This window comes from Indicator indicator, chromosome 10, assembly GCF_027791375.1.
Source record: "Indicator indicator isolate 239-I01 chromosome 10, UM_Iind_1.1, whole genome shotgun sequence".
NCBI classification, from domain to species: Eukaryota; Metazoa; Chordata; class Aves; order Piciformes; family Indicatoridae; genus Indicator; species Indicator indicator.
Genome location: NC_072019.1, coordinates 33,611,541 through 33,629,202, shown reverse-complemented (window position 1 = coordinate 33,629,202; position 17,662 = coordinate 33,611,541). Strand labels below are relative to the sequence as shown.

The 17,662-nt window shown below is 46.7% G+C and overlaps 1 protein-coding gene across 1 annotated transcript in view; it reads right to left on the bottom strand.

Moving 5' to 3' along the window:
- SNX7 (sorting nexin 7) overlaps window positions 1–17,662 on the bottom strand; it is a 66,267-nt gene that overhangs the window by 3,179 nt on the left and 45,426 nt on the right. The window contains exon 8 of the mRNA XM_054384035.1: window positions 13,489–13,641. Coding sequence (XP_054240010.1) covers window positions 13,489–13,641 — 153 coding nt within the window. The remainder of the gene's footprint in view (window positions 1–13,488; window positions 13,642–17,662) is intronic.

The following is a 17,662-nucleotide window of genomic DNA, read 5'->3' as shown; positions in this document are numbered from 1 at the left end:
CCCAAGTCCTTTTCGCCAGGGCTGCTTTCTATCACCTCCTCCCCCAGTCTATATTGATAGTGAGGATTGCTCCATCCCAGGTGCAGAACTTCATGAGGTTTCACCTGGGCACCACCTCTCCAGTTTGTCCAGGTCCCTCTGGATACCCTCCTGTCCCTCTGGTGTATCAACAGCACCACTCAGCTTGTCCCTTAGACTGGAAACCATGCGTCTGTTCCTCTACTCTTTCTTTTCTGCTCTTGCTGACAGAATTCCCAACTAGCTTTGCTGCTTTTGTGCACAAGGACATGAGGCTGCTGTTCAGAGCTACCTAAGGTCTAAATTACTGTGAAAATAGAGCAATAATAGGATAAGATTGATGTGGAAATCTGCTTTTGTCATTGACATTTTGGAGAAATGGTAAATATAAAATTGGGCAGAAATGGTGAAAATAGTACAGCATAAGCAGTGATCTGCAAGTGCTGCAAACTGATATCTGACTTAAATGGTCCTTTGCCCTTTTGTATAAAGCCTTTATGGCTTGATCATTAGATTCTTCCCTACTTCATGTTGCACTGGCAGCTGAGTCTATTTGAGATGACTGAGCTGGAATGTGGCATCTTAGTTTTAAATGTCAGTGAGGCTGCTGCTATCAGTGTGTCTCCACTGTGGTGCTTGGACTCACAGAATCACAGAATTGTCCGGGTTGGAAGGGGCCTCAAGGATTATCCAGTTCCAACCCCGCTGCCATGGGCAGGGACACCTCACACTACAGCAGGTTGCTCACAGCCACATCCAGCCTGGCTGCAAAAACCTCCAGGGATGAGGCTTCTACCACCTCCCTGGGCAACCTGTGCCAGTCTCTCACCACCCTCATGGGGAAGAACTTCTTCCTAACACCCAATCTGAATCTCCCCATTTCTAGTTTTGCTCCATTCCCCCCAGTCCTATCACTCCCTGACACCCTCAAAAGTCCCTCCCCAGCTTTCTTGTAGCCCCCTTCAGATACTGGAAGGCCACAAGAAGGTCTCCTCAGAGCCTTCTCTTCTCCAGACTGCACAACCCCAACTCTCTCAGTCTGTCCTCACAGCAGAGCAGCTCCAGCCCTCTGCTCATCCTTGTGGCCTCGGATTTCTGTTTGCTAGAGCCCAGCTGCATTAGCATTTCAGAAAGGTGCAGGGCATATCTGTTTTCCTAGGCTTCTTCTAGGTGTAAGAAAAGACAGCACAGGCTCACAGAATGCCAGGGGTTGGTAGGGACCTCTGGAGATCTTGGAGTACAACTCCCTTGCCAGAGCAGGACCACAGAGTCCAGCACAGGTCACAGAGGAACACATCCAGACAGGGCTGGAAAGTCTCCAGAGAAGGAGACTCCACAACCTCTCTGGGCGGTCTGTTCCAGGGCTCTGTCACCCTCACTGGAAAGAAGTTTCTCCTCATGTTGAGGTGAAATCTTCTCTGTTCAAGTTTGAACCCATTGTTCCTTGTCTTATTACTGTGCACCACCAAAAGAGCCTGGCCCCCTCCACTTGCCCCCCACCCCTCAGCTATTGATAGACATTGATCAGATCCCCTCTCAGCCTTCTCTTCTCCAGACTAAACAGCCCCAGGGCTCTCAGTCTCTCTTCACAGGGGATTTAATTTTTTTTTTTTTTAGGTTTTCTATTTGATGTTCTACAACATCCATCCCTTGGTCTTCTGTTAATCAGCAAGAAAAATGGGGGAAACACACACAAATGACTCCTTTCTAAAGGGATTAAATCCCAGTTAGGAAAGGTCAGATAGGTTTTACAAAGTCTTCTAGGCTAGCAGAGTCTTCAGCTAAAGGTTAAAACACAGGTAATACAACACACTTCTCTCCTCAACAGGCTTTTGGTTTGTTTTTCAAGTTCTTTGCATACCCAAGCCAAGTAAAAAAAAAAAAAACCCATACTCTTCTCTGTTCAAGTTTGAACCCATTGTTCCTTGTCTTATCACTGTGCACCACCCAAAAGAACCTGCCCCCCTCCACTTGACACCCACCCCTCAGCTATTGATAGACATTGATCAGATCCCCTCTCAGCCTTCTCTTCTCCAGACTAAACAGCCCCAGGGCTCTCAGTCTCTCTTCACAGGGGAGATGCTCAAGTCCCCTAAGCATCCTCATGACTCTCCTTTGGATTCTCTCCAGCAGTTCTCTCTTGACCTGGGAAGCCCCAAACTGGACACATTACTTTCAGTAATATGCATTAAAATACTTCCATCAGCATTGGCTAGAATGTGAAAATGCCTTTCTGGTAGCTTTGCTACCCTGAGCCAACCAGCACTGGTTAAAAAGCAACCACAATATGTTCCTGAAGCAGACAGATACAACCTACTGAAGTCTTTCCAGACAAAGATGCAGAGTATCTTTTTTTTCTCCTTTCTTTTCTTTTTTTCCCCCCCAGTTCCATGAGTTACTGAGTTTTGAATGTATCCTCATTTAGACAACCCAAACACATCTTCCAAACTGCAAGAGCCTCGGTGGCTCATTTGACTGTCAGACATCACAGTGTCGCTCCAGCTGACAGGTTTCATAATTAACCATAGCAAAACAAAACTGGGGCTCTGTGCCTCAGGCTCCAGCTTTTTCTGTTGTGAAGCCTGAACTGCATGCATGGCATTCTGGCAGTGATGAACACTTCAACACTACTACAGAATGGTTTTGCTTCATTCCTCTTGGGAGGGTGGAAATGGAGATCTAACCAGGGGATCAGGCAGCTCTCACAAGGGGTCAGAGAGGAAAATGAGCAAAAGGAAAAATCACAGAATGTCAGGGCATGGAAAGGACCTCCAAAGCTCATCCAGTCCAACCCTGCTGCCAGAGCAGGAACACATCCAGGTGGGTTTTGAATATCTCCAGAGAGGGAGACTCCACAACCCCCCTGGGCAGCCTGTTCCAGGGCTCTGTCACCCTCACTGGAAAGAAGTTTCTCCTCATGTTGAGATGAAATCTTCTGTGTTCAAATTTGAACCCATTGTTCCTTGGCTTATCACTGTGAACCACCCAAAAGAGCCTGGCCCCCTCCACTTGACACCCACTCTGTCACCCTCACAGGGAAAATATTCTTCCTCCTGTTTCCATGGAACTTCCTCTGCCTCAGCTTCCACCACTGCCCCTTGTGCTGGCATTGGGCATCACCCAGCAGAGCCTGGCTATAGCCTCTTGGCACTCCCCCTGCACATCTTTATCAACAGCAATGAGGTCACCTCTCAGGCTCCTCCTCTCCAAGCTCCAGAGCCCTCAGCTCCCTCAGGCTCTCCTCATAAGGAAGATGTTCCACTCCCCTCATCATTTTTGTGGTTGTGTGCTGGACTCTCTCAAGCAGTTCCCGGAGGTCCTTCCTGAACTGAGGGGCCCAGAACTGGACACAATACTCCAGATGCAGCCTCAGCAGGGCAGGGTAGAGGAGGAGAAGAACCTCTCTCAACCTACTAACCACAGCCTTTTTAATCCAGCCCAGGATGCCATTGGCCTTCTTGGCCACAAGAACACATTTCCAAACCCAGGAAATTAAATGTGCAAGCCTAGAATTGAAATTCATAATCCCATTAAGTGTAAAAGCCTCAATACACCAAATAAAAGAGCAAGAGCTTAAATAAGGCTGCTTTCCCTAAAATATTCTGATTACAGGTCACACATCTATTATGCAACATCATTTTGAGAGAAAGCAGTGCAAAGCCCTTCAGATAACAGGATTGCATGTCTAACACAGCAGGAGATAGGAAACTGGAACATGTAGCAGGGATGATTACCAGCAGTGTGCCACATGCAGTGTGTGCATTTGTTATAGTTCCCTGCTTGCCATAGTGGATACCTTACATATGCCATTTATGAGGAATATGCCATGGAAGCAGGAGGACAAGTTTTTTGACTGCTAGGGTGACAGAACACTGGCACAGGCTGCCCAGGGTGGGTTGTGGAGTCTCCCATCTCTGAGATATTCAAAACCTACCTGGATGTGTTCTGCTCCAGGTATTCCTGCTCTGGCAGGGGGGTTGGACTGGATGAGCTTTTGAGGTCCCTTCCAGCCCCTAAAATTCTGTGATTCTGTGATGATGGCATTTTCTGGAGAAGATTCTGAACAAGAAATTTTGGTCTGAGAGAGAGAGGAAAAAAAAATACCTTCACAGTTTCAGGGTGCAAGGAAAGTAGAACAGGAGTGCATAGAACTAGTGATTCCTACATTCAAAAATGTATTCCTAAAAGCATTTAAAATAATGATTTGTGGTTGTTATGGGTTGGATTGGATTCCCCCCCCCAGATAACTTTGTTTAGAATCAAAGAGTAAATTCACCACACTCAGAATTTGGAAGTAAAAATTGAATTGTATTTACAAAAGAAAGTGAATCTAGGAGTATAGAAGGCAATAACCACGCACAGAGTGTAGTTACATAGGTACAGACACAGCTCAACACAGCACAGCCCTCCCTTGTACTTTAATTCAGCTCTTTTATCCCCTCCTGGGGACAAAAGGGCCCCAGAAGGCTGTACAACCACAGGAGCTCCCTCTCCACCCCACTGTACCTTACAGAAGTGAAAACAGAGAAGCCCAAGGTCAGAGGGAGAAGAGCAAAGCCCAAAGCCCAAGCAGGAGCAGTGAGAGATGGAGACAGCAGCTTGTACTGCAGAATAGAAGCTATTCTTCAGGCCAGCTGAGAGAGATGGACTTCTCTTTGTTACAATCTGAACTCTGAGTAGCCCACCATTCTCAGACTGTCCCAATCCTCTGGAAAAGTCTGTTTACAACTAAATTTCTCCAGCAGGCTGAGAGAGTTGGGTCTGTTCAGCCTGGAGAAGAGCTGGCTCTGGGGAGACATTACAGAAGCCTTCAGCTACCTGAAAGGAGCAGTACAAGAAAGCTGGGGAGGGACTTTCTACAAGGACTTGTAGTGATAGGATGAGAGGAAATAGATTTAAGCTGGATGAGGGGAGATTTAGACTGGGTATCAGGAAGAAATTCTGGACAGTAAGGGTGGGGAGACACCAGAACAGGTTGCCCAGGGAGGTGATGGAAGCTTCATCCCTGGAGGTTTCCAGGCTGGATGTGGCTGTGAGCAACCTGCTGTAGTGTGAGGGGTCCCTGGCCACGGCAGGGGGGTTGGAACTGGATGATCCTTGAGGTCCCTTCCAACCCAAACCATTGTATGCATAGATTTTAGTTCCAAACTGTAACAGTGGTTGAAGCAGAACAGTGGCTTTGAAGCCACACAGACAGAGAGATAGTGGCTCAGCCTGTGGGAGCTTTTGAAAATCACATGGAGTTTGTTAGCTGAATTCCCAGCCATTGCTAAGGTAGGATGTGATAGAACCATAGAATCAGTCAGGGTTGGAAGGGACCACAAGGATCATCCCGTTCCAACCCCCCTGCCATAGCCAGGGACACCTCACACTACAGCAGGCTGGCCAGAGCCTCATCCAGCCTGGCCTTAAACACCTCCAGGGATGGGGCCTCAACCACCTCCCTGGACAACCCATTCCAGGCTCTCACCACTCTCATGGGGAAGAACTTCCTCACATCCAGTCTGAATCTCCCCACTTCCAGCTTTGTTCCATTTTCCCCCAGTCCTATCACTCCCTGACACCCTAAAAAGTCCCTCCCCAGCTTTCTTGTAGCCCCCTTCAGATACTGGAAGGCCATAAGGTCACCTTGGAGCCTTCTCTTCTCCAGACTGAACAGCCCCAACTCTCTCAGTCTGTCCTCATAAGAGAGGATCTCCAGCCCTCTGATCAACATGCATGAGCAGCTAAGCTTTCTTGTTTTGCTGTACAACCAAGTGAGTGGCTAAATGCATCACTACAGGAGCCCCTAGGGCAAACAACAGAGCTCATCTCTTTTTCTCCAGCTTATAGAGCTAGAGAGAGAGGCACACAAGGGCTTTGGAGTTAGGGAGAAGTTGCAGTAATAGGGAAGGAGCTGTGGTTTTACCCTAAAGAATCCTTCATCTGTACAGCAATGTGGGTCACAGAAATAAACTAAATCCGGAAATAAACACGGAAATAAACTAAATTAATGCTTGGAATCATTCAGAAAATCAAGGAACTATTTATAGTTTCTGGAAAAGATTCTCTCAATAACAAGAAAAATGCATACTTCTGAGGAATATTTCTCCATCGTAATGATCTTAGAGCTTTTTATTCTTCAGGTCCCAGCAGTTCTCCATCTTTCAGGGTGGAGTCCTGGACATTCCTGTGCAACCTGATCTAGGTGTACCTCTGCTGGCAGGGGGGTTGGACTAGAAGATTGCATAGGATCATAGAATCATAGACTGGCCAAAAGGAACCTCCAAAGCTCATCCAGTCTGACCTCCCTGCAGTCAGCAGGGACATCCCCAACTAGATCAGGTTGCCCAGGGCCTTGTCCAGCCTCACCTGGAATATCTCCAGGGAAGGAGCCTCAACCACCTCCCTGGGCAACCTGTTCCAGTGTTCCACCACCCTCATAGTAAAGAACTTCTTCCTGATATCCACTCTAAATCTGCCCTGCTCTAGTTCGAAGCCATTGTCCCTCATCCTGTCCCTGCAGGCCTTTGCACACAGTCTCTCTCCATCCTTCCTCTATCCCCCTTCAGGTACTGGCAGGCTGCTATTAGGTCTCCCTGGAGCCTTCTCTTCTCCAGGCTGAACACCTCCAGCTCCTTTAGGCTGTCCTAATAGCAGAGCTGCTCGAACCCCCTCCTCTGAACCTGCTCCATCAGGTCCATGTCCTTTGTGTATTGAGGGCTCCAGACCTGCACACAATACTGCAGGTGAGGTCTCAGCAGAGCAGAACAAAGTGGCAGAATCACCTCTCTGGATCTGCTGGCAACACATCTTTTGATGCAGCTCAGGTACAGTGTTAACACCTGCTTCATTTAAGAACTGGTCTCTGCAAGGTAAACAAATTAATCACAGATTCATACAGAGTCAAAGAATGCCAGGTTGGAAGGGACCCCAAGGATCATCTGGTCCAACCTTTCTAGGTGTTAGTGTAGTTGAAATGAGCTGCCCCAGCACCTTGTCAAGCTGAGCCTTAAAACTGACCAGTGCAGGGAAATCCACTACTTATCTTGGGAGATGACTGGGGGAAATGGAGCAAAAGTAGAAATGGGTAGATTCAGAAGTTCTTCCCCATGAGGGTGGTGAGACACTGGCACAGGTTGCCCAGGGAGGTGGTGGAAGCCTCATCCCTGGAGGTTTTTGCAGCCAGGCTGGATGTGGCTGTGAGCAACCTGCTGTAGTGTGAGGTGTCCCTGCCCAAGGCAGGGGGCTTGGAACTGGGTGATCCTTGAGGTCCCTTCCAACCCTGACAATTCTGTGCTTCTGTGATTCCAATGTCTAACTGTTCTCATGATGAAAAAGTTTATTCTGGGTTCCAATCATAATCTCCCCAGCAATAACTTGTCCCCACTGTCCCTTGTCTTTTCCATGTGACTCCTCTTAAAAATGGAGTCTCCATCATCCTGGGAGCCACCCTTTATGTACTGGTATGTGGCAATAAGGACTCCCCTAAGCCTCCCCTTCCCAAGGCTGAACAAACCCGGCTCTCTCAGTCTTTCCCCACACAGCAGGTCTGCCAGTCCTTTGATCATTCTCATGAACACTTTCCAGCCTGTCCACATCTCTTTTGGCCAGCAGGCACTAAATCTGCAGGCAGGGCTCCAGGTGTGGCCTGACCACTGCTACTTGCATCAGAAACAGGAGCAGAGTTCTGAATTTTTCAAACAAGAAACACTTTGCATATTGTTTCTCAGGAAACCCTCCACATCCTAGCACTGCACTTACACTCATTATTACTACTGCATGTGATTGGCTTGAAGCCTTTGTGGAATAGAGAGAGCCTTAAGCATTCAACTCTTGCCAGAGGGAAAGAAAAGGAAGTAGAGAACTCTCTGAACTCTTGAGACCAGCTACAGGCATACCATATGATTGGTAATTCTTGCATTTAAATGTTTTATTGGAGAGCAGTGAAGGGGAAAAGGACCTGGGGGTCCTGGTGGATGGAGGTTGCCCATGAGCCAGCAATGTGCTCTTGTGGCCAAAAGGCCAATGGCATCCTGAGGGGGGATTAGAAGGGCTGTGCTCAGTAGGTTGAGAAAGGTTCTCCTCCCTCTCTACTCTGCCCTGCTGAGGCCACATCTGGAATATTGTGTCTAGTTTGGGCCCCTCAGTTCAGGAAGGACCTCGGGGAACTGCTTGAGAGAGTCCAGTGCAGAGCCACAAAAATGATGAAGGGAGTGGAACATCTTCCTTCTGAGGAGAGCCTGAGGGAGCTGAGGGCTCTGTAGCTTGGAGAGGAGGAGCCTGAGAGGTGACCTCATTGCTGTTGATAAAGATGTGCAGGGGGAGTGCCCAGAGGCTGGAGCCAGGCTCTGCTGGGCGATGCCCAATGACAGCACAAGGGGCAGAGATGGAAGTTGAGGCATAGATGTTCCATGGAAAAAGGAAGAATATTTTTTTCCCTGTGAGGGTGACAGAACACTGGAACAGCTGCTCAGGGAGGATGTGGAGGCCTGGATGCCTTCTTGTGTGACTTGCTCTAGGTGCTCCTGCTCTGGCAGGGGGGTGACCTTTCCAGGTCCCTTGCAGCCCCTAACATTCTGTGATTCTGTGACCTTGTACAATATCAGAGGAAAGCCTTCATTTTCACAGGCCTGCATAGAAGCACCCTGTAAAGTTCAAGCAGTGGGCTTTAATTAGTGCCTTTGTTACCATAGCATTGAGAGACACAGAGACTGGTGATGCCACAGCTGTAGAAAGAAAGGGCTGGCTCCTATTCAAGTGTGTTAAACAGAGAGAGCCAGTAAACTGGAAGGCTGCAGAAACACCTCTGCTTGTTCTGAATTAGTACAGGTAACACTTGAAAGTAGCACTTCATGTAACAGGAACATTAATTCAGCTTAAGGGAGACAAACTCTTTCATGCCAGGTAACTGATCCTTGACAAGTCGACAGCAGAATCCTCAGGCAACTACAGCTAAGGACAAATCCAAACATATGTAAGGTCATCCTCTTTCTTCTTTCTCCATGCTGTGACATACAGCAAAGAACATTTCAGAGGTTCTGGTGTACTCTAACACACTGCTGTGTTGTACTGCATCACACTGGCTTTAGTTCTACAGTCTTGAAGGACTGGATCCCCTACTGCCAAAGCCACCAGTAAAGATGAGATTGTCTGTCTCTCATTCCTCTGCAGGGAACAATGCTCTTGGAGAGGCAAGAACAGGGGCTTCACTTGGGAGTGGGGAGGGCAGTTGTGGAAAGCTAAATGGAAAGGAGAAGAGATGCAGGTAGTGACTAAGTTAGAAAGCAGGAGATGGAGGATTCCTCAGAGGAGATGGACAGAAGAGCTGGGCAACTGAATCCTATCCATGGCACCCATGCTGCCTGGGACCTGGCAGAGAGCTTACTTGGGAAAAAAAAAAAAGAAATCAAAAAACAATAAAGGAGATGAGGGATGCTACAGAAGAAGAGGCTGAGTGACAATCAAGAGGTGCATCAAAAGCATGAACAAGTAATTTAACTGCAGCCACACGAAAGAAGGTTGATGATGCAAGCAGTGAGTGAATGTTAGTCTGCCTAGTCCCTGACTGCAAAGACTGAAAGTAAAATAAATTACCATTGGATGCAAAAGGAAAATAATGCTAAGGTCTATAGAATTCATTGGATTGCTAATGGGGATATAGAGCAGAGGCAGAAACAGTTCTTGCTCTCTTTTCTTCTCCTGTAGCTTCTGCTTGAAAACTTCTCTCTCTCTCTTCCATGGCCTTGCAGGGGGAGCTCTCTTTTGACTACTGTGTGAGGTAACAGGAAGGAGGCAGTGGGGGACGAGGTGAACAGGTCCCCTGGATCCATCCAAGGGGGGTCTGAGGAGTTTCTGTGTTATTTATAAATTGCAAATTAATATATTTTGCACATCTAATGTAATTTTGTACATCATCTATTGTATATTTTGTACATCTATTTTATATTTTATACATCTATTTTATATTTTTCACACCTATTGTATATTTTGCACATCATCTATTGTATATTTTATACATCTATTTTATATTTTGCACATCTATTGTATATTTTGTACATCTATTGTATATTTTGCACATCTTCTATTGTATGTTTTGTACATCTGTTGTATATTTTGCACATCTATTGTCTATTTTGCACATCTATTGTCTATTTTGTACATCTATTGTATAGTTTGTACATCATCTATTGTATATTTTGCACATCTATTGTATGTTTTCTACATCATCTATTCAGAGGAGTGTGTCCAGCAGATCAAGGGAGGTTCTCCTCCTCCTCTGCTCTGCCCTGCTGAGACCTCACCTGCAAAACTTCATCCAGTTCTGGGCCCCCCAGTTCAAGAGGGACAGGGATCTGATGAAGAGAGTCCAAGGGAGGGCACCAAGGATGCTGAAGGGACTGGAGCACTGCCTGGTGAGGAGAGGCTGAGAGCCTTGGGGCTGTGCAGTCTGGAGAGGAGAAGGCTGAGAGGGGAATTAATCAATGTCTATCAATATCTGAGGGCTGGGGGTGAAGAGGGAGGGGACAGGCTCTGCTCAGTTGCACCCTGGGACAGGACAAGGGGCAATGGATGGAAACTACAGCACAGGAGGTTCCACCTCAACATGAGGAGGAACTTCTTTACTGTGAGGGTTACAGATCCCTGGAACAGGCTGCCCAGAGAGGTTGTGGAGTCTCCTCCTCTGGAGCCTTTGCAGCCCTGTCTGGATGTGTTCCTGTGTGACCTGTGCTGGATTCTGTGGTCCTGCTCTGGCAGGGGGGTTGGCCTGGAAGATCTCCAGAGTTCCTTTCCAACCCCTAACACCCTGTGAGCTGAAATGTTTTCTGCAGCTCGTGACTTAACGATAGGAATTTCACCTATGGTACAAGTTGGGATGCTCTGAATTAAAATTCCTATCCAGCAAGAAAAGCATTTCTGAACAAAAAAACAAAACAAAACAAAACAAAAACCAAAAAGAAAACCAAAGAATCATTTTGTGTGTTAATTTAGCTAACCACTCATGAAGTTAATATTCCAATACACTTAGCATGGCTTTGACAGATGCATGGCTGGTACAGAAGTCAGAGATCATGAAGAGCTGAAGAAGATGTGAGAGGATGCCAAAACCCTGCTGCCTGATTGCAGAAAATATTTTGATCTTAATGTGCAACAACAGATTGTCAATGTCCATGCCTCTCCCAGACAGTATGGTAATTAATTAGACTTGATGATCAAGAGCACTGTCTTTTCAATTATGTTGTAACAAAAGGATTTGTAAAATCAGGGCACTGCTGTTGGCTAAAGGGGTAATCCATAAAAAGTTCAGAATCCAGGACTGGAAGTTACAGATGTGGACATATAGCTGTGAAAATTTGTAATTAATGGATGGCTTAGTGCATTCCTTCTTCTTCTTTTTTTTTTTTTTTTTTTAATATAATTCCCCAAATAAGGAGAAATTATTTTAAAACAATTCAATACATCTGGGATCCTTTCAAAATGTGCACGTCACAGAATCACAGAATTGTCAGGGTTGGAAGGGACCTCAAGGATCATCCAGTTCCAACCCCCCTGCCATGGGCAGGACACCTCACACTACAGCAGGTTGCTCACAGCCACATCCAGCCTGGCTGCAAAAACCTCCAGGGATGAGGCTTCCACCACCTCCCTGGACAACCTGTGCCAGTGTCTCACCACCCTCATGGGGAAGAATTTCTTCCTAACATCCTATCTGAATCTACCCATTTCTTTTTTTTGTTCCATTCCCCCCAGTCCTATCACTCCCTGACACCCTCCAAAGTCCCTCCCCAGCTTTCTTGTAGCCCCCTTCATATACTGGAAGGCCACAATAAGATCTCCTCAGAGATGTCAGTGAACATGAAGGGACTTCACAGAATGCTTAACATAGTTTTATGTTTTCAAGTTCTCTTTCTTATTATATATTCTTGTAGAAGGTAATTCATAGAATCATAGAATCAGTCAGGGTTGGAAGGGACCACAAGGATCATCTATTTCCAACCCCCCTGCCATGGGCAGGGACACCCCACACTAGATCAGGCTGGCCAGAGCCAACAACCTCAGCAAGCAGGATTTGAGCTGAAATATAAACATTTCATTCCAAGCACTTACTTTCTTTCATTCTGAAAGAGTCATTTTCAATTACAAGAAGATTTGATCCCTTCCTTGTCTACACTTGGCAGCATTTGCATTTTATTAAAGAAGGGCAATAAGCTTTCCATGCTGACTTCTCAAAACTGCTCTCTTCTTCTTTATCCTTGTCAAGCCTGGTTTGTTCCACAGAGGAATTCACAGGGAGGCCCTCCTGAATGTGCTGTCTGAAACAGTCACCTTTAAATGTTTTTCTCATAAGCTACCTTTGACTGAGCTTTCAAGAGGGCCTCTTCATGCAGTTGCAGCAAAAGGCTTCCAAACTGAAACAGAGCAGCTGATGTTGGACTGCAAAGTGGGTTCCAAATCATGGTGGTTAGCAAACCAAGAGTGCCCTCTGTCGATGATGAGCCTGGGATCCACCACGTGGGCACAAACCAATCACCTTTGCCTTAGAACCTGTCAAACCAGAGCGAACCTCCCTTTCCCCACAAAGACTGATGCTGAGCTTAACACAGCTTTGACCTAAAATGAAAAATTTCCTCTTTAGAGACAATCCATGAACTTCTGAGCCAGCAGTGTGCCCAGGTGGCCAAGAAGGTCAATGGCATCCTGGCCTGCATCAGCAATAGTGTGGCCAGCAGGAGCAGGGAAGTCATTCTGCCCTGTGCTCAGCACTGGTCAGGCCACACCTTGAGTCCTGTGTCCAGTTCTGGGCTCCTCCATTCAAGAAAGATGTTGAGATGCTGGAAGGTGTCCAGAGAAGGGCAAGGAGGCTGGGGAGGGGTCTGGAGCACAGCCCTGTGAGGAGAGGCTGAGGGAGCTGGGGGTGTTTAGCCTGGAGAAGAGGAGGCTCAGGGCAGACCTCATTGCTGTCTACAACTACCTGAAGGGAGGTTGTAGCCAGGTGGGGGTTGGTCTCTTCTCCCAGGCAACCAGTGACAGAACAAGAGGAAACAGCCTCAAGCTGTGCAGGGGGAAGTTTAGGCTTGATCTTAGAAAGAAGCTCTTCCCAGAAAAGAGAGATTGCCCTTTGGAATGGGCTGCCCAGGGAGGTGGTAGGGTTGATTTCCCTGGAGATGTTTAAGGAAAGCCTGGATGAGGTACTTAGTGCCATGGTCTAGTTCATTAGTTAGGGTTGGGTGATTGGTTGGATTTGGTCTTGGAGGTCTCTTCCAACCTGGTTGATTCTGTGATTCTCCACTGAAATCATAGAATCACAGAATGGTCTGGGTTGGAAGGGACCTCCCAAAGGTCATCCACTCCACACATCCCCAGAGTCCAGCCTCACCTTGAATATCTCCCTGGATAGGGCCACAACCACCTCCCCAGACAACCTGTTGCAGTGTTCCTCTACCCTCATGGTACATTTTGACTCAGACTGCTAGGAGGAAGTGGTTTTACCTCTTCATAGTAATGGAGATTGTTCTCAGCCACACTAGTGAATGTTGATCTCATATCACGCTGCATGTTGTGCTTCCACCTGTCCCAGTCGGCTTTCAGAACATTGTTGGCACATTCAACTTTGTCTTCAAGTTTCCCAATCTCTTCTGAGAACTACACATGAATGGCAAACATTAAAACAAAAAAGTATTTAGTCAAGTCACCAACTGAAATATGATCAAAATCAAGTTACTGTAGTGCAAAGAAACAAAAGTGCAGAATCAAGGCTGGTATTGAACTCAGCATAGAAAATCATTTCCCAAGGATAAATTTCAACTTCATCCTTAGTGAATCGCTCAGTTCAGCAGTGTTGCTGAAGATAATTGTATTGACTGAGAAGTTACAGACTCTGGCATCTCTTCACTAGCACCTGACTGATGCACCTATAGGAAAATAGAGGCAGCTTTACTCAGCAGAATCAATTACACAACATAGATTTGGCCACTAAGACAGAGCAAACCCTGACAGAAACTTTGAGGACCTCAGGAGAAACAACAAGGGAGAGAAGAAAGCAGAGAGCAAAAGCACAGACTGTCAGATTTCCTGGCTGTCACCTTGATGCCATTTCTTGTGGGACTAACCTCTGAGTGACTGTATCAGAGAGAGAGAAATGCAGAAACAGAGAAACAAATTAAACTAAACAACTCCTGCAGAAACTCTTTCAAAGCAATTCAAATTCAAAAACTTTGAGGGCTACTCCACTTCTAATTAGTGGAGATGCACACAGTGATGTTTTGGTTAATGAGAATGAGGAAATGGACAGACACCCTCTCTTGCAATAACTTAAATGGTGACAGAGCTTGAGCCCAGTGCTTAATTCAGAAACCATGGATCCCAATGGGTCTGACATACTCCAATCCTTCAGCTCCTCCTGGTGCACAGCCTTCAGCTTGAATCACATAGGGAGGACAGGGTTCCAGAGCAACAAATTAAAATGGTGACAGTGCTTAAATCAGAAACCATGGATCCCAACAGGGTCTGACACCCAGTTAACATCCTTCAGCTCCTCCTGGTGTGCAGCCTCCAGCTTGAACCACACAGGGAAGACAGGGTTCCAGTGCAATAACAGCTTAAATGGTGACAGAGATTGAGTCCAGTGCTTAAATCAGTAACAATGGATCCCAGCTGGGTCTGACATACTGAATCCTTCAGCTTCTCCTAGTGCACAGCCTCCAACTTGAGCCACACAGGGAGGACAGGGTTCCAGTGCTACAACTTAAATGGTGACAGTGCTTAATTCAGAAACTATGGATCCCAGCTGGGTCTAACATGCTCAAATCCTTCAGCTCCTCCTGGTGTACAGCATCCAGTTTGAACCACACAGGGAGGACAGGGTTCCAGTGCTACAACTTAAATGGTGACAGAGATTGAGTCCAGTGCTTAAATCAGTAACCATGGATGCCAACTGGGTCTGACATACTCCAATCCTTCAGCTCCTCCTGGTGCAGAGCCTCCAGCCTGAACCACACAGGGAGTACAGTTTTCCAGTGCAATAACTTAAATGGTGATTGTGCTTAAATCAGAAACTATGGATCCCAGCTGGGTCTAACATACTCAAATCTTTCAGCTCCTCCTGGTGTGCAGCCTCCAGCTTGAACCACACAGGGAGGACAGGGTTCCAGTGCAATAACTTAAATGGTGACAGAGCTTGAGCCCAGTGCTTCATTCATAAACCATGGATCCCAACTGGATCTGACATACTTGAATCTTTCAGCTCTTTAAGTGCCCAAAACCTCCTTTGCTAGCAAAACTTCAGATTCCATCTGAATGTGTTTCCTCTGCTTTCCATGATACACAGCTGAATAAACATTTTTAGTTTGACTTGACTTCTAGACTGATTTTCCTTGCCACATTTCTAGATTCATGAAATGCTGGTTATTAATCCAGAACAAAACTGCAAAATGTTGTTCCTCCTTACCTAGCCAGACAACTAATCCAATGATAGACAGGGGTAACTTCAACTATTGACACGGTATTCAATAGGAAGAGTTTAATCCAAAGTTTTATTTTGGGGAAATTACCCTTAAAACTGGATTTGGGGTCTTGGCCATGTCCCAAGGGCCTTTTCCACCAAATACTGAAAATGAATACAGATGGGATTCTGAAAACAGTGACTATTTTTAGCTGATTTAGAGCAGAGAAGGCAGTTGAATTGGTTTTCTGCTTTGCCAAGGGAAAAAAAATCATATGGGAATGAGCAAGGCTAAAGCATATTAAAAATTCCTCCGACAGAGGTCCTGGCTGCAGCAAGACCTTCCTAGCTTTAAGACATTTATTTTACAGTCTGGTTTTGCATTGGCTTTTCTATGAACTACAGATTTCTACCAAGGTGCAGTCACAACATGATGTGGACAGGCAGGCTCTGCTCTACATCCCTACCTGCATGTGCAATCTAAACATCACCATCGTGTGTCCAGCAGATCCAGGGAGGTTCTCCTCCTGCTCTACTCTGCCCTGTTGAGGCCACACCTGGAATATTCCATCCGGTTCTGGGCTCCCCAGTTCAAGAGGGACAGGGATCTGCTGGAGAAAGTCCAAGGGAGGGCTACAAGGATGCTGAAGGGATTGGAGCACTGCCTGGTGAGGAGAGGCTGAGAGCCCTGGGGCTGTGCAGTCTGGAGAGAAGACTGAGAGGGGATTTGATCAATGTCTATCAATATCTAATGGCTGGGGTCAAGAGGAGGGGACAGGCTCTGCTCAGTTGCACCCTGGGATAGGACAAGGGGCAATGGATGGAAACTACAGCACAGGAGGTTCCACCTCAACATGAGGAGGAACTTCTTCACTGTAAGGATCCCAGATCCCTGGAACAGGCTTCCCAGAGAGGTTGTGGAGTCTTCTTCTCTGGAGACTTTCCATCCCTGTCTGGATGTGTTCCTGTGTGACCTGTGCTGGATTCTCTGGTCCTGCTCTGGCAGGGGGGTTGGACTTGAACATCTCTGGAGGTCCCTTCCAACCCCTAACATCCTGTGAGCCTTTGATCTGTGACCTAAATCCTTACAGAGACTTTGTGGTGAATCAAGGCAAGGGTTAGACTTAAGGTCTAAAGACAGCATTACGCCACTCTTCACCACCTCAAGTGAAAAGGTTTAAGATCTGCTTTTTCCCAACTGAAATGAAACAGAAATGCCATCCTCTTCAGCTGCCATGACAGGAGGAATCAAATGAGAATGGCTTGGTCTCAACTAAAAGATCTGCCCAGAGTGTTCCTCATTTACAAGGTGCAAACTGTTACAATTTATCCTGCAAATTAAGTATGATTCTGAATCCATTTCTTACATTGATCTCAGTGAGGCAGCAATAAATCACATCAGTGAGCCTAGAGAAGAACAGAACACCTGGGGCTGTACAGTCTGGAGAGGAGAAGACTGAGAGGAGATCTGATCAATGTCTATCAATAGCTGAGGGCTGGGGGTCAAGAGGGAGGGGACAGGCTCTGCTCAGTTGCACCCTGGGACAGGACAAGGAGCAATGGATGGAAACTCCAGCACAGGAGGTTCCACCTCAACATGAGGAGGAACTTCTTCACTGTGAGGGCTACAGAGCACTGGAAAAGGCTGCCCAGAGAGGTTGTGGAGTCTCCTTCTCTGGAGACTTTCAAGACCCATCTGGATGTGTTCCTGTGTGACCTGTGCTGGATTCTATGGTCCTGCTCTGGCAGAGGTCCCTTCCAACCCTAACATCCTGTGAGCTGGTGGAAACCTCATCCCTGGAGGTCTTTAAGGCCAGGCTGGATGTGATTCTGGGCAACCTGATCTAGTGTGAGGTGTCCCTGCCCATGGCAGGGGGGTGGGAAGTAGATGATCTAACTCTTCCAACATTAACTTTGGCAGGCCAGCTCAGTTGGAAGCAAATGAAAGCTGTATTTACAAACAAAACTACAACCTACTATGGAATGCAATGAATAGGAACAAATATCCAGGACTTAGAGGTATATGCAACTAATACACAGCACAAGGACTGCCCTGGCCAAAGGAGTTGCAACAGCTCCTCCCCTACTGCCTCCCTCTTACCTTCCTGTACAAAAGTGACAAGAGACAGAAGCAGAGAAGTTAATAGCAGTCAAAACAATGCAGCCAAGGTCAAGCAGAAGAAAGTTAGTCTCCCCCAGAGTGAAGAAGCAAGAAGAGAGAGA